Source organism: Acinonyx jubatus, chromosome B3 (genome assembly GCF_027475565.1).
Source record: "Acinonyx jubatus isolate Ajub_Pintada_27869175 chromosome B3, VMU_Ajub_asm_v1.0, whole genome shotgun sequence".
Lineage (NCBI taxonomy): Eukaryota > Metazoa > Chordata > Mammalia > Carnivora > Felidae > Acinonyx > Acinonyx jubatus.
The window spans coordinates 105,064,048-105,080,949 of record NC_069386.1 but is presented as its reverse complement, the minus strand read 5'-3'; the positions used below and the strand labels follow the sequence as shown (position 1 = coordinate 105,080,949).

Sequence of the window (16,902 nt, the reverse complement as noted above, 5' to 3'; positions counted from 1 at the left end):
GGGGCTGGAGCCAAGTATAGGGCCCTTTTAGAATTTCTAGGGATACATATAGGAGTACCTATTTGGGGGGCTCCAGGGCTAGCAGGTCTGCTGGTGGTCTTTGGCTGTGAGAGACCTAGAACTAAGTATATGGCTCTTGAGGATCTCCTTGGGTGCAGACAGGAGTGTCTCCCACTGGGAACTAGACCCTTAGTACTGCTGATAAACTGTAGCTGTGAGGGGGTTGGAACCAAGCATAAGGCCCATCAAGTATCAGGATCTTTAGGGGCACAGACAGGAGTGTCTCCTGCTGGATCCCTGTGCCAGCAGGACTCTTTGATGACTGTGGCTGGGATGGGCTCGAGCCCAGTTAATGGGGCCCTTCCAGAATCTATAGTCTGAATGAGTGTGGCAAGCTTGCCTCCAGGGGCTCCCAGACTGCGACTATAGGGACTAGAGCTGGTTCATGGGCCACTGCAGGGTCCACAGCTGGGACCAGGGGATGTATGCTTATTTCCTGACACAGGGGTGGGCATGACTCCTGAGTCCTTTGGTGTATAGTGCTGGTAACAGACCCAAGGCCAAATGGGCTGTAGCTGAGGTCTCAGGAGTACAGAACTATTTCTGGGTCTGTAGTCAGGACCAGAGTGAGTTAACCACCAGGATGTGAGCCTGCCTTCTCAAAATAGCTCTTCTTAGTCTTGGACTACACCAGGGTTTCGCAGTCTCCTACCTGGATCACAAAGCTCTCACAAATGCACTTTTGTCCATGGATATATGGTAATTATTATTTTTGAGGGGGCAATACACATGAGGGATGTTTTATTCTGTCCTCTTGCTGACATCACTCCAATTTTTATATCTTAATTAAAAACATACTAAATATAGACTGCAATGCCCTTTATATTCAAAGATAGGTCTTAAGATAACAACTAAAGTAATAGATTTGGACTTTGTTGGCATTTGAAATCATGGAAGTAGGTAAGATTGTCCATGGAAATGAATAGAGCAAAAAGGAAAGAAAGCTAGAGTATACAGTCATCCAAGGAATAGGTAAAGGGTGAAATTAGTGAAAGAGACTGTTACTTTGTCATTTTTAGACCCTGCTTCAATCTAAAAAGGATTTGAGATAATTTGTATAATGCCATAGTGTTAAAAGAAAACTAAATATAAAAATTAAGGCTATAGGAATATAAGGATAATGTAAGAAGATGAAGCATTTGATTAGAATAGAAATTCATATTACATGGCCTTGTACATTTGTTAAATATAGATACAGATTAGGTTCTGGAATTCCTAGTAGTCAGGCATTGTGGAAATGTGATCATTTTGGGATTCAGAGTATTCATTTATTTTTTTTTTAATTTTTTTTCAACGTTTATTTATTTTTGGGACAGAGAGAGACAGAATGAACGGGCGAAGGGCAGAGAGAGAGGGAGACACAGAATCGGAAACAGGCTCCAGGCTCTGAGCCATCAGCCCAGAGCCTGACGCGGGGCTCGAACTCCCGGACTGCGAGATCGTGACCTGGCTGAAGTCGGACGCTTAACCGACTGCGCCACCCAGGCGCCCCCAGAGTATTCATTTAAAAAACAGTTCAATTGTTAAGGATAAGCAGAAGTTTTTCCTGGTAATGAGATTTGAGAGAAATTTCTCGCCTGAGTTCTCATTAAAGGATAATTATATAGTGTGGTAGTATCTTCAGTGACCTCCCCAAAATAAACAAAATATATATTACTTCTTAGAACATCTCTCAATGCAAGTCATGGCTATAAAACATTATTTAAAATGCTTCTTTGAGAGGCTAGAACAAAGCAGTTCAAAAGTGTGCCTAGCTGATAGTGTTTGTTGTGGATGACTTCTCTTAGGTAGCCAGAGTAGTCACTTTAATAGTGGAAACAAGTATTTCTTTCTTAAACCAACCACACAGGTTGATTGAATTGATGACTCAATACCAGATGCTTATAAAAGGAAATGACTCCATTTGTTGGTATCATGGATGCTGAAGGAAATAGAGGAACCAGCTTCTTGTTTCTCCTAATCTTCCATTCTAGACATTCATTAAGACTAGTATTGTCAGCAGATGAGATAGTCCGGGCTCTTCTTGAATCATGATTTTGCTATGCTGGTCTCTGCTAAAGTCCCTGTATGGAGTATATAAGAACAGTGGGCATGAATATACAACATTAATAGGGTAAAGGTGGAATGCTAATTTCATCTGAAACTGGCCACTCCAATTCAGTTTTCTATAGGTATTTCCCTCTTCCCTGGGCCATTTTCCCAAGAAGTGAGGGATTGGGGTGCCTAGGTGGCTCAGCCTAGGTGACCTTCAGCTCAGGTCATGATCTTGCAGTTTGTGAGTTCGAGCCCCGCATTGGGCTCTGTGCTGACAGCTCAGAGCCTGGAGCCTGCTTCGGATTCTGTGTCTCCTTCTCTCTCTGCCCCTCCTCCACTCGCACTCTATCTCTGTCTCTCAAAAACAAAATTTTTTAAAAAGAAGTGAGGGATTAATTAGTAAATAGGCATTTAGAGGAATAGGAGTTTTGGGGCTCAACTGCTTTATCTTGCTAAAGGGGACAGAGTTTAGTGTATGTATATATATATATATATTTTTTTTTTAATTTAATTTATTTTGATAGATAGAGAACAAGTGGGGGAGGGGTAGAAAGAGAGGGGGACAGAGGATCTGAAGTGGGCTCCGTGCTGACAGCAGAGGCCTGACATGGTGCTCAAACTCACAAACTGTGAGATCATGACCAGAGCCAAAGTCAGATGCTTAACCGACTGAGTTACCCAGGTGCCCCCAGAGTTTATTTAGTATATTAAAAAATTAAAACATGAGGAGATTCAGATCTGCTGATCAGTACAATGCTGTTATCCTTACTTTTTTTCTCAGTATACAAGCATTTACGAATACTGTTCTTTTCTCATCTGTTAAGATGAGATAATCATAATATCTTTAAATAAATTTCCCCCATATAGAATGTTTTGATTTAGAAAATTTACAAAATTTTGAGGAACATAAGGACTATATATTTTTAGAAAATTTTCAATGCATGTTCTTTCTTGAAACTTAAGAATTGGGTAGAAAGAATCTAAAGAATATATTTCCTATGATAAACCTGGATTGAACATTTTCATTGTTGTAGATTAGGATTAGCAAACTTTTTTTTTAAATTTTTTTTTTAAGTTTATTTTTGAGACAGAGAGAGACAGAGCATGAACGGGGAAGGGTCAGAGAGAGAGGGAGACACAGAATCGGAAGCAGGCTCCAGGTTCCGAGCCATCAGCCCAGAGCCCAATGCAGGGCTCGAACTCACGGACTGCGAGATCGTGACCTGAGCTGAAGTCGGACGCTCAACCGACCGAGCCACCCAGGCGCCCCAGCAAACTTTTTTTTTTTATAAAGAGCCAGATAGTAAATATTTTAGGCTTTGTGGGTTATACTAAGTCTCTGTTGATACTCAACCTTACTGTTGTGATGCAAGAACAACTTTAGACAATACAAAATGAATGGCTGTGTTCTCATAAAACGTTATTTATGGACATTACAGCTTGAATTTCATATAATTTTAATGTGTCATGAAATACTATTATTTTGTTTTTCAGTAATTTTAAAATTCAGAAGTTATTCTTAGCTCACAGGCCATACAAAAACAAGTGACAGGTTAGATTTGGCCCATAGGTCATAGTAACTGACCCCTATTGTAGATCAAGCAAAAGTCAAATGAGAAGGAAGAGTTAATATCCTTTTGCAAGAATTAACTGTCCCACTTAAGACTTGTGTCTACATAGATGACCGATCCACCTCTACGTGATTTAGACTGGAGGAGATCCTCCAAACAGTGCTGAAATTTCCTTCGTAAAACAGATATGGAGTATATAAGAATGATTGTGAACCTAGAGTTCTAACACATAAAACATGACTTCCTTTATAATGTTAGATTAGAGAGTTGAGGATTTAGAACACATAGTTTTAGAGGTAGATGGACTGGGGACAATAACAACTGAAAACTCAGGGAGGATAGAGATCAGGAAGTCATCAGAAGAACCAGGTTCTCATTGTAGTTTTGATTTGCATTTCCCTGATGATGAGTGTTGTTGAGCACTTTTTCCTGTGTCTGTTGGCCATCTGTTTATCTTCTTTGGAAAAATGTTTATTCATGTCTTCTGCCAATTTTTGATTGGATCATTCATTTTGGGGTGTTCAGTTTTATAAGTTCTTTATATATTTTAGATACTAACCCTTTATCAGATATGTCATTTGTAAATATCTTCTGCCATTCTATAAATTGCCTTTTAGTTTTATTGATTGTTTCCTTCACTGAAGAAGGTTTTAATTTTGATGAAGTCTTGGGGCATCTGGGTGGCTCAGTCGGTTGGGCGTCCGACTTCGTCTCAGGTCATGATCTCACAGTTTGTGGGTTTGAGCCCCATGTCGGGCTCTGTGCTGACAGCTCAGAGCCTGGAGCCTGTTTCAGATTCTGTGTTTCCCTCTCTCTCTGCCCCTCCCCTGTTCACGCTCTGTCTCTGTCTCAAGAATAAATAAACATTAAAAAAAAATTTTAACTTTGATGAAGTCTCAAATATCTTTTGATGAAATCCCAAATACCAACAACACAAGAAACAACAGGTATTGGCAAGGATGTGGAGAAAGGGAAACGCTCCTGCACTGGTTGGTGGAAATGCAAACTGGTGCAGCTACTCTGGAAAATGGTATGGAGGTTCCTCATAAAGTTAAAAATAGAACTGTCTTATGAGCCAGCAGTTGTACTACTAGGTATTTACCAAGAGAATACAAAAACACTAATTTGAAGGGATACATGCACCCCAATGTTTATAGCAAACATTACCTACAATAGCCAAATTATGGAAACAGCCCAAGTGTTCACTGACTGATGAATGGATAAAGAAGATGTGGTATACACACACACACACACACACACACAGTGGAACATTAGGCATAAAAATGAATGAAATCTTGCCATTTGCAATGACATGGATGAAACTAGAGAGTATCATGCTAAGCAAAGTAAGTCAGAGAAAAGCAAATGCCATATGATTTCACTCCTATGTGGAATTTAAGAAACAAAACAAATGACCATAGGGAGAAAAAAGAGGCAAATAAGAAACAGACTCTTAACTGTAGAGAACAAACTAATGTTTACCAGAGGAGAGGTGGGTGGGGGATGGGTTAAATAGGTGATGGAGATTAAGGAGTGCACTTGTGATGAGCACCAGGTGTTGTATGTAAGTGTTGAATCACTAAATTGTACACCTGAAACTAATATTAGACTGTATGTTAACTAGAATTTAAATAAAAACTAAAAAAAAAAAAAAAGGTTCTGCACTGTCTTAGGATGAGAAAAAAAAGAGATCACTGAGTTGGACAGTTAGATCATTGGTGACCTCGTGAAGGGTAGTTTCTTTGGAATGGTGAGAGTAAAAGTTAAATGGAAGAGGATTAAGGAATGAATAACTCAGGTAGTGGGAAAGTAAAGACTTGAAAAGTGTGATGGAGTTAAGGAAAGTTTGAAGGGCAGACAGTATTGAGGGAAACGGATAAGTAGGTATTTGACTTGCCATTTATACTTAGTTTAGTAGACTTTAACAAGTGATACTTAGAAAGTTTCTAGATATACTGTTTTTATATTGACATCATTTTTTAAAATTTTAACAGAAAAATGTATCATGATTATGTATGTCAGTATAAAGATGTTTTGAAGCAATATCAACTAAAATACTCAGAAACACCTCTTTCACATGTATATTATGAGAAGAAAAAAGAACATGAAGAAATTCAAAATAGAGTGTTGGCATGTACTGAACAACTAAAAATGAATGAAGCTATCTTTATGGAACTTCTAGGTATTAACATTTTTAATATATTGTTTAATAATTGTATCTTTGTAATGAATAATGAATTATACTAAAATATGATTTTGTTTTTCAGTACCTGCTCCTTTTCCATCACTTACTAAATGGACATTACATATGTATCCACAAAAGTACTTCTACCTAGAATTTTTGTAGATAAGTGTTTTTTTCTGTATTTTGTCATTGTGATTCCTTGGTAAGTATCACATGGATTTGGAGTTTTTTGCTTGTTTAATTAAAAAAATAGAGAAGTTACTTTACAGGTCAGCTGGGGTTAGTTTTCATATTTATATACATGTGATCAGAAGCAAGCAGTTTTAATGAGAATAAAGTGATGACTGCTTTAAGTGGTGTATCTTAGCAACCAAACCAATGAAGAAGTCTTCTTGCTCTGTCTTACCAAAGAAAGAATTCCAATTAAATCAATTGGTTATTACTTGTTAGAATGGAAGGTGGTAATCACAATTATTTACTCATCTATAGAAATTCATTGGGGACTACCTTGTGCTAGGCAATCCTCAAGAAGATACAGAGCTTTCTTGCAGGGAGCTCACAGTTTAGTAAGGGAGACAGACATGTAAACAAATAATTCTAATACAGTGGCATTGTATTAGATGATTAAGTAATTCTTAATTGGTCTAAGTCTCATCTGTTTGTCAAGGTGATCTTCCCTGATGATGAACTTAGAACTTTAATCCTCTTCCAACCTCTGCAATCCTTCATATGCTTTCCTATTAGATTATAACTCCACTGTTTGTACTAAGTCTTCTTTATCCCTGCATTCTACCTTGCTTCATTCTGCTTCATCCTAAATCATCTTTTAACTCCTTTGCTGCTTGCTGTCTTCATGTTTAGGTTTTAGCTTATAAACAACTGTAAACAGCATAGTTGTTCATTTGCTGCCTGTATTGTAACTTCTCAACTGGAAGAGGCAGAGGTTCATTGATGCATGAGGTATAGCGGGGATTAGGGGGTTGGATGTAGGAAGGGATGAGTTACAAGATTATATGAGAAACAAGAACAGGTGATGAAGGTAGGGAGAATTGAAGATTAGGATTTAAATGTCTATATTTAAAATTTAATTGATACTTTTTATAACAGTATAGCATAAATAATATTCATGTGAAATTTTATATTCCAGCATATAAATTATATATTTTAGGGCAGAGTAGGAGATATTCCATCTTAAATAGATTTTCTCTGGAGTTCTTGTTCACTATCACTATTTTATTTTTAAATTCCCCTAAATGGATTATAGAGTAACTTAGGAAGTTGTAGTGATTAATAACTGTGCAGGATGTCTGTTAACAGCTGAGAAATTCTCTACTTGAAATTGGTGTAACTTCAGTTCAAGCAGAAAGTCCAGATGGAAGATCTTGCTGTTTTCTGAGTCCTGCAGGCTGCACTGATGAACCTTACAGAACAAGAAAAGGGAAATTGATTGGGTAGATTTTAAAATATTGATTTTGGAACAAATAAATAATGGAAACAAAAGAAGTTAAATTTGGACCTGAATTGATTACATATTTTTAGTTATACCAAATAACTTGATGAACTTAGGTAAAAAAACAAAAGCAAAAAAACCCCATGTGAAATATTTAAGTGAAAAAAAATTCTAACATATTTTAGGTGAAATGTTTTTAAGTTCATTATATAATATAGGTAAGCAACAAGTTATCTTTGTCAGTTTGCCAAATGTTCATGTTAGCATTACCTGTTTTCAGGCACTGTTATTAATATTGCTTACTGCTTATATGGAACATTTTATAAATAATGTGACATAATGTTAACTATTTCTGATATGGTACATATGTTATAAATGTCAATTTTACTTGCATAACATCATTCCTTAATATAAAAGGGTTAATGTGAGATGTAAAACACAAAATATTCTTCAACATGCCAGAAGTTTTTCCAAAAGTTCATCTGAATTGAAGAAAGAAGTAGATGAAGTGGAAATAGAAATTAATTATTTAAACCAGGTATATATTTTGTAATACATTTCTAATATATTTAAGGTATATGTATAATGGTATATTTAGTCTTAGAAGAGCTATTTCCAAAAAGCCTAAATATGGAGAATGGCTTATGATAATTTATTTGCCTCAGATTATCTTTGGATCCAAAAATATGTTTTAGGTAGTAAGTATATTTAATTTTAAGTTTTAGGGAATGGTTTAATTTTCTTTGGCAGCTGAAAAAAGATGAGTAAAGAGCAAGATGTAGCTTAATAACAGGAATTTAAAGGCACTCACTACAACAGTGTTGTCAACAAAGAAAACAAGACAATAAATGGTTTTAAGAACTTAATCTTGAAAATTTATGACTATAATCTTTATAGAGCTAGGCTAGAACTAGTTTAGACTTAAAGATTGATGGTGCATAATTTCTTGAATACATTTTTAATGTCATCTATTGAAATGGCTTTCATCGACTGAGAACCCATCAAAGTTACTTCCAGATTCTGAGAAAAAAATAGAATAGCTAATTTTCTGAATTTTTTGAAAATTGTGTTAAAGAAGATACATTTACCATTCATAGGTATTAGGTTCCAAATAACAGTAAAGTCATTTTAGTAGTAAGAACAAAGTAGATGCTACTTCCTTTAAAATGTATGATAACTAGGTCTATTTACGGGGAATTGATGTCTGCTTTGCTTCTGATCATAGTCTTTAAAAAAGAAGATGGAAGTTCATTGAATCTAGGTTGGCTAATGAAATTGTAAGGAAAAATTAAAGGAGTATGATTTATTGTTAATTTTGACCTGGTTTTAGCAACTTTTACTAAATATAGCTAATACTACAAAAACATAAATCCTGTAATTATATAGAAAAAATCATATTTATTAAGATAAAGCATGTGTTCCTTGGTACTTACTTTGTTCTGCTTTGTCATTTTTCTTTTTAGCAGATTGCAAGACTTCATGAAACTAAGAATCTTGCAGAAACTCTGGAAGAAAAAAATAAAAATAAGGAAAAGAGAAAGGAATTGAAAGAAAGGTATAGGTAATCCTTAAAATGGGATTTTATGTGAATGGTTATTCTGCATCTAAACATTTGATTCCATATTCTATCCCAAGCCACTAATATTCACACAGTATCTATATACATTTTTGTGCAGGCTATTTTCTGCTTATTTATTATGAAAAATATTAATTTATACCCTTAAATATTGTAGACTAACATTAAAATATGCTTGTTATTTAGTAAGGCCAAGGATAATGTATAGAGAGAAATAAGGTAGCAGCAGCACATTTGCTGTTTTATAAGCTACCTTTCATCCAGTTTTCCATGATGGGTCACCAGTAGGAGTAAAACAAAGGAATAATAGTGGGAGCAGCATTATATTTAACTTTTGAAAAAATGTTTATTTATTTACAGGGGAGCCTGGTGGCTCATTCAGTTAAGCGTCTGACTTTAGCTCAGGTTATGATCTCCCAGTTCGTGTGAGTTCGAGCCCCATGTGGGGCTCTGTGCTGACAACTCAGAGCCTAGAGCCTGCTTTGGATTCTGGGTCTCCCCCTCTCTCTCTGCCTCTCTCTTTTTGTGTGCTCTCTCTCTCTCTCCCTCCCTCTCCCCCCCCATAACAACAATTTAAAACTTTTTATTTATTAACCATAAAAAATGGTTATTTATTTATTATTCTGAGAGAGAACTGAGGATGCGTGAGCCAGTGGGGGAGGGGCGGCGAGAGGACAGAGAGAATCCCAAGCAGGCTGTGTGTTATCAGTGCAGAGCCCAACATGGGACTCTGTCCCTAGAACCATGAGATCATGACCTGAGCTGAAAACAAGAGCTGGATGCCCAACCAACTGAGCCACCCAGGCACCCCTGTATTTACCTTTTTTTCACTCTGTCACCAGCTTGACCGTTCTTTTGCCACAGAGAGTGAAGATGAATCAAAATGCTACTGAATCTGTGGCATCATGTTTCCTTGCTTTTCATCCTTATGGTGATAAAGCAGACATCAGTGATGGAGGCATTAAAAAAAAGAGTTAGATTTTACCTGTTACTGTGTGACAGAAAAATAGATGTATTACTGTTGCTGTGTCTGATAAAATTTCTACCTTTTCTCTTTTTGCCCAAATGCTTTTTTATTCTTTTTAAATTCATCTCCTTAGTAGGCTCCATTACTCTTGTCCTGATGTTTCAACACATTTCCTCTCCAAAGTTAATTTCTCTGATCCCACTTCTTTGGATCTGTTAATTTTCTTGATTCCCCCCTCCCACTTCTTACAAACATAATAATGTTGTCTTTAATTCTCCAAAGAAATTGAGTAGGAAATAAGTACCTGTATAGAATTTCACTTCATGACTTTTTAGTACTGTAAAAATCCTCTATATTGAGAGGAATTTATGTAACTGTTTAGTCATTTTTACTCAATATCTATTTCATAGTTATTATAAATAACATCATTTAAATTATTTAACTAAAACTAATTAAAATTATTTCTTTAGGAAAAATTCAATGAGTAAAAAACTTAAGTAAAATTTTAAGTAAAAAAACTAAAAAGACCCATTTATGATTTGTGTTATTGCTTTAGTGGTTTCTGGATTCATGTAGCTGAATTGTTTCTGAATAATTATTTTTAAAGTTTGAAGTACTCTGAAATCTGTAGCATGTTATTTGTGGATAAAGTTTTGTTTAGAAATTTTTTAACATGTTTAGAAATTCTCCTAAAATTATTATATTTTATTTTTTTAATATGAAATTTATTGTCAAATTGGTTTCCATACAACACCCAGTGCTCATCCCAAAAGGTGCCCTCCTCAATACCCATCACCCACTTTCCCCTCCCTCCCACCCCCCATCAACCCTCAGTTTATTCTCAGTTTTTAAGAGTCTCTTATGGTTTGGCTCTCTCCCTCTAACTTTTTTTTTTTTCCTTCTCCTCCCCCATGGTCTTCTGTTAAGTTTCTCATGATCCACATAAGAGTGAAAACATATGGTATCTGTCTTTGTCTGTATGACTTATTTCACTTAGCATAACACTCTCCAGTTCCATCCACGTTGCTACAAAAGGCCATATTTCATTCTTTCTCATTGCCAAGTAGTATTCCATTGTGTATATAAACTACAATTTCTTTATCCATTCATCAGTTGATGGACATTTAGGCTCTTTCCATAATTTGGCTATTGTTGAAAGTGCTGCTATAAACATTGGGGTACAAGTGCCCCTATGCATCAGCACTCCTGTATCCCTTGAGTAAATTGATTATGTTTTAAAATGAGAGTGTGGTATACTGAGAAGAGCACTGGACTTAATCTGGAAAAGTGTGTTTTAGCTGTGACACCAGTAAATAATTTTATTGGGCAGATATTTTAAATGTTCTGAAACTCAGTTTTACTATCTGCAAAATGAATTTATATAGTATATAAGTCTCTTCTAGATTTAAAATATGTTAATTTTTTACTTACTAAATATTTAATGTAATTTACCCTTCAGAATTTTTGAAAAAGATGAACAACATGTACTTATATTGAATAAAGCCCCTCAAAACAGTCGATTATTTCTTCCATATGAATCTGAGAAAGTCAGACCAATGAAAATGCATTCTTCAGAGGCAAGAGTTGTAGGTACAGTATCTGTTAATTATTTAAAAACTTAGTTTTCTTTGTAAACACATAGAAGAAAAGGCAGAAGCAAATTTTGTTATCATTTGGTATAAGCAAGAACAAACAATACTAGAGACCAATAGACCCAGAAAGTATCACTTTGATTCTTTCTGAGAGTGAACAATATGCCTTCTATCCCTAACTTTTTTCTCTTTGAGAGAGAAATCATCCGCATAATATTAAAACAAGTGTTCTGGTTGGGTCACACAGCTGCCAGAGGAGGATGAATAATAATTTTTCATTTGAGGAGTTGTGTTATTAGTGTATGTAATTAAAGTGGGTAGCTGACTTGTATTAATGATATTTGTGACCTAGTCACTGAGATATTTGAATCGTGTTTCATTCAGTGGATCTGCAGATTAGATTAACTACATTGTATTAGATTAACTGCACTAGCTGTTCTTTTTCCCTCAGTCTTATTTGGTTCCTCATTATAAAGATGTAGTTTTGTAAGCTGGTTTTCATTTTACACTCATGCTTGTTATGATAGTTTATATAGTGAGGAATTAAAAGGTTTGCAGGAATTCCACACACTTCTATAATTTAAATTAAATCTTCATGTAACTTGATTTTTTTAATTACAAGTTTATGTTGAATTTTGGGCATAATATTTGATTCTATCTCTGAAATTCATTTGAAGTTGTACAATTTAATAACCTAGATAAAAAAGAAGAAAGTTCTGTGAAACAGTCAAAGCTTGCCAATATTGACTTTAGGCAGAAAGGAAACAACATGCAGGTAGGTATTTCCTTTTTAATAGTATAAATTAAATATTTGCTTGCATTAAATGAGATAATGAATGTATTGCATTTAGAACATGGGTGTGTGTGTGTGTGTGTGTGTGTGTGTGTGTGTGTTATAAATATATTAAATCAGCCATTACTACAACCTCAGTGTCTAAAAATCTTAAAAGAATTTCAATATGGCAGCCTGAACATATACTGTAGCCTTCTCACTTACTCTTAAAACATAGAAAAGATATTTAAAAATGCCAAGCCCTGTACCTAGTCAAACCCAGATATTTCTGAAGGAAGAAAACAGGATTAGATTGAAGGGGGAAATTGTGACCCAGGACTTGCATAGAACACTATTATAGAAGGTATAGGTCTGGGGACAATGAATAGGGTAATTGGTTGGGTTACTTCAGTGGGAGTTAATTAATTAACACCTGTTCAACTCATATCTACTCTGCCTTTGGCTAGGCATCAGCAATGGATCACTGTCTGTAGGTGGAAGCAGTAAGTATAGGAGCTTCGGTTAGAGAGATAGATGGTAACTCTAGGGAGTTCTTCTTTTCTTAAGTTTATTTGTTTATTTTGAGAGAGAGCACATGCAGAGGAGGGGTGGAGAGAGAGAGAGAGGGAGGGAGAGAATTCCAAGCAGGCTCTGCACCATCAACACGGAGCCCAACACAGATTTGAATTCAGAAACCATGAGATCATGACCTGAGACAAAGTCAAGAGTCAGATGCTTAACAAACTTAGTCACCCAGTCGCCCTTCTAGGGGGTTCTTGATGCTTAAGAAAAATAAGGAGCATACCACCCTGAAAGCTAGCTTCTGGTGTGGCACATCTCTGTCTTCCCCCATTCTTCCTGAAAATAGTCCAGGGGGGAATTCTCAATGGAAAATATAATTGCCTTTCATTAATTTGTAATTAATACATACAGATAGAGGTGTAGTGGTAACCAAATTAATTAGTGAAACTTATCGTAAATATGTATTAATTACAAAAATGTTTAAATCTGGTACTAAAATTTCAGATGAGATCAATATGGGATGAAGGTAGGAAGATAAATAAGGGAAACAAAAGTTTACCCAAGTTCTTTTCTTGGGGGCGGGAATGGAAGTAGAGAGAAGATACAAATACTGATTCACTTATATATTGTTGGGAAAATGTGAATTTATGCGTGTATGTTGAACATGTAAGAGTAACCAAAATAAGAGAAATGACATGCACTAGTTTTAAAACAGTAGAAGAAAAATGATGGAACAACTTAATCAGTCCAACAAAAGGCAGGGATGGAAGAGTAGATAAAATAACTAGAATACATTATAAATAGAAAATAAGATGCCATAAATAGTTCTGAACAAATCAGTATTCAGAAATGTGACAGAGATGCTTCTATGGGATATATAAACAAAATACAGACATATACTTCTATTTTTTTCCAAGTTTTATTTAAATTCCAGATGGTTAACATACAGTGTAATATTAGTTTCAGGTGTAGGATTTAGTGATTCTTCACTCCCATACAACACCCAGTGCTTATCAGACAAATGCACTCCTTAGTCCCCATCATCCATCTAGCCCATACACTGCCCACCTCCCTTCCAGCAACCCTCAGTTAGTTCTCTGTAGTTAAGAGTCTGTTTTATGGTTTGTTTGCCTCTCTCCTGCCCCTATGTTCATCTGTTTTCTTAAATTCCACCTAGGAGTGAAATCGTATGGGATTTGTCTTTCTCTGGCTGATTTATTTTGTTTAGAATAATACTCACTAGCTCCATCCACATCATTGCAAATGGCAAGATTTCAATCTTTTTGATGGCTGAGTAATATTCCATTATATATGTGTATATAATACACACACATATATACATATATATATATAATACACACACATGTATATAATATACATATACATATATATCACATTTTCTTTACACATTCATCAGTCGATGGACTTTTGGGCTCTTTCCATAATTTGGCTATTGTTGATAATGCTGCTCTAACATCAGGGTGCATGTATCCCTTTGAATTGGTATTTTTATATCCTTTGGGTAAATACCCAGTAGTGCAGTTGTTGGATTGTAGGCTGGTTCTATTTTTAACTTGTTAAGGAAACTCCATACTGTTTTCTAGAGTGGTACAGCCATATACATACTTTTAAAATAGAAGAGCTGAAAAAACTTGACAAATGAAGGGTAAAGGTAGAACAATGGGACAAAAACATTGTTATTACAGTGCCATATAAAATAGGGAAACAAACCACAAAAGACTCTTAATGATAGAAAACAAACTAAAGGTTGATGGAGGGAGGTGGGTGAGGGATGGGCTAGATGGGTGATGGATGTTAAAGAGGGCACTTGTGATGAGCACTGGGTATTGTATGTAAGTGATGAATCACTGAATTCTACTCCTGAAGCCAGTATTGGAGTGTATGTTAACTAAAATTTAAAAATTAAAAAACAGAGTTCAAGACAAAAAGCATTAATAGGGAAAAATATATTTCATGTTTTTAAAAAGAATAACTCACCAAGTCATAAGAACCACGATAAACCAAATTATACATTTTCAAAATAAATAAAATAAAAATTAATGGAATTCCAAGAAAGTATTTAATCCATAATTTTAAAAAGGATAGCTTTCTCAAAAAAAGTAGTATCTTGAGTTTAGGGTTGAGTTTGGTTACACATTTAACAATACAAAACCAATGAAATGAAATAACAGCATCTTAAACAAGATAAACATTTTTCTCTTACCTGCAGTGAAATTCTAAAGTAGGTGACTCAGGTTCAATAATCAGGGATGATAGGACCATTTCTACAGTGTCATTTCTCAGGCTCCCTTTATACTTTCTTTTCCTGATATTTGCAGTATTCACCAAAATTAACTGTTTACTAGAACCAAAAGAATACCTCAATCAATTCTAAAAAGTTGTTCTCTTCACTTACCACTACCTATAAAAAATATAAGTTAAACAAAAATATAGCCCTCCTCTCAAAAAAAAAAGTACTTAGAGGGAAAGGAAATTTACACTTTCAAATTATTTGGGGGTTATAGAAGAAATAAAAAGAAAACTTAAAAATTATTTAAAAGAATACTATAAACCAAAACCTGTGGAATATAGCCAAACTGCTTCTCAGAGAGAAATTTATATTTGAAAACAAATATAGAAAATAAAGATTAAAAGTAGCTGAACTTTAAGTAGGAAAAGTTTAATTCCAAGCATGAAAAGTTCAACTCAAAATAGGAAAATAACAATTAATGCAAAGAAAGTAGGAATTAATAAAGAGAAAAAGAGAAATTAATGAAATTAAAAGGTTGGGTTAATCAGTATAGCCAAAAATTAATAACTTTTAAATATCAATAAAATAAATTTTATTATATTTAATAAAATAGAGAGGGAAGAGTACGTATCATTGAATATATGGAAGAAATCTTTTCAAAGTCTTAAGAGAATACTATGTAAGACTTTATATCAGTAAATTTGAAAATGTAGGTGAGGGGGACAATTTTATAGGACAATATAAGTTATTAAATAGCCTGAAAAAGAAAAGCATGAATAGATCAATTAACTAGAAATGGAAATGTAGGTGAAACTGAAATGTAAGCAGTTCTCTGTTTTTTCTTTTCTTCTTTATGTGCCTCCCTTCTCCCTCTGCCACACACACACACACACACACACACACACACACACACACCTTTCAAAACACGTGGGAATGAGTTTTTCAGGTAAATTTTACCAAACCTTTAGGAATAAATTGAGTTTCTAAACCATGACAGTATAGACATTTTGGGCCAGATAATTCTTTGTTGTAGGGTCACCTTGTGATCTAGAGGCCAATAGCACCTCATCCCTAAGAAAAGACAGTGAAGAATATCTTCAGGGGCGCCTCCATGGCTTGGTTGGTTAAGCTTCTGACTCTTGATCTCTGCTCAGGTCGTGACCTCATGGTTCATGAGATTGAGCCCCACATGGGACTCTGCGTGGATGGTGCAGAGCCTGCTTGGGATTCTCTCTCCCTCTCTCTTTCTGCCCCTCCCCTGCTCTCGCTCTCTCAAAATAAATAAATAAACTTAAAATACCTCCAGACATTGTTAGATATTCCCTGAGAGGCAAAATTGCCAGTTGAGGGCAATCTTTTTATTTAAGCAATTCCAGAGCATAGAAGTTGGAAGCTATGCAACAAATTATACATAGTTAATTTATTAGGGAGCAAGGACAGAGATAGTGAATGAAAAAAATTTGTACATTAGTCTCAAGAATGAACATACATGTAGAAATCCAAATAAATGATCAGCAAACCTAATTTGGCAGTGTAACATTAAAAGAATAATATATTATGATTAAAACATGGTTTTCCCAAGGAATGCAATAATAGCATTGGAAAAGTCTATCAATGTGATTCACTACATTAACATATTAATAAATGAGTTCAAATAAAGATTTAAAATATAAGATCTTTTTAAACAACATAAGGGAGACTCATACTATTAGATGCTTAAAAGTTTATCATAAAATTCACCATTTTAAAGTGCCCATTTTAGTGGTTTTTAGTGTATTCAAAAGGTAGTGTAACTGTCACCACTGTCTTAATTCCAGAACATTTTCATCATTCCAGAACAGTTTTAAATATTATCAAAATGTGGTAATTACAACAGTGTGGTATAAGAAAAACTAGTCAATGGACTACATGAAAATAAAAAA

At 35.0% G+C, this 16,902-nt stretch overlaps 1 protein-coding gene across 9 annotated transcripts in view; it reads left to right on the top strand.

Annotated features, from left to right (window-relative positions):
- CB3H14orf39 (chromosome B3 C14orf39 homolog) overlaps window positions 1–16,902 on the top strand; it is a 51,843-nt gene that overhangs the window by 10,979 nt on the left and 23,962 nt on the right. For 8 of the 9 annotated variants that reach the window (XM_053224515.1, XM_053224514.1, XM_027065853.2 and 5 more), the window contains 6 exons: window positions 5,660–5,847; window positions 5,933–5,975; window positions 7,718–7,838; window positions 8,764–8,855; window positions 11,303–11,433; window positions 12,134–12,210. In XM_053224515.1, coding sequence (XP_053080490.1) covers window positions 5,660–5,847; window positions 5,933–5,975; window positions 7,718–7,838; window positions 8,764–8,855; window positions 11,303–11,433; window positions 12,134–12,210 — 652 coding nt within the window. The remainder of the gene's footprint in view (window positions 1–5,659; window positions 5,848–5,932; window positions 5,976–7,717; window positions 7,839–8,763; window positions 8,856–11,302; window positions 11,434–12,133; window positions 12,211–16,902) is intronic. The other variant, XM_053224516.1, reaches the window with a different exon arrangement.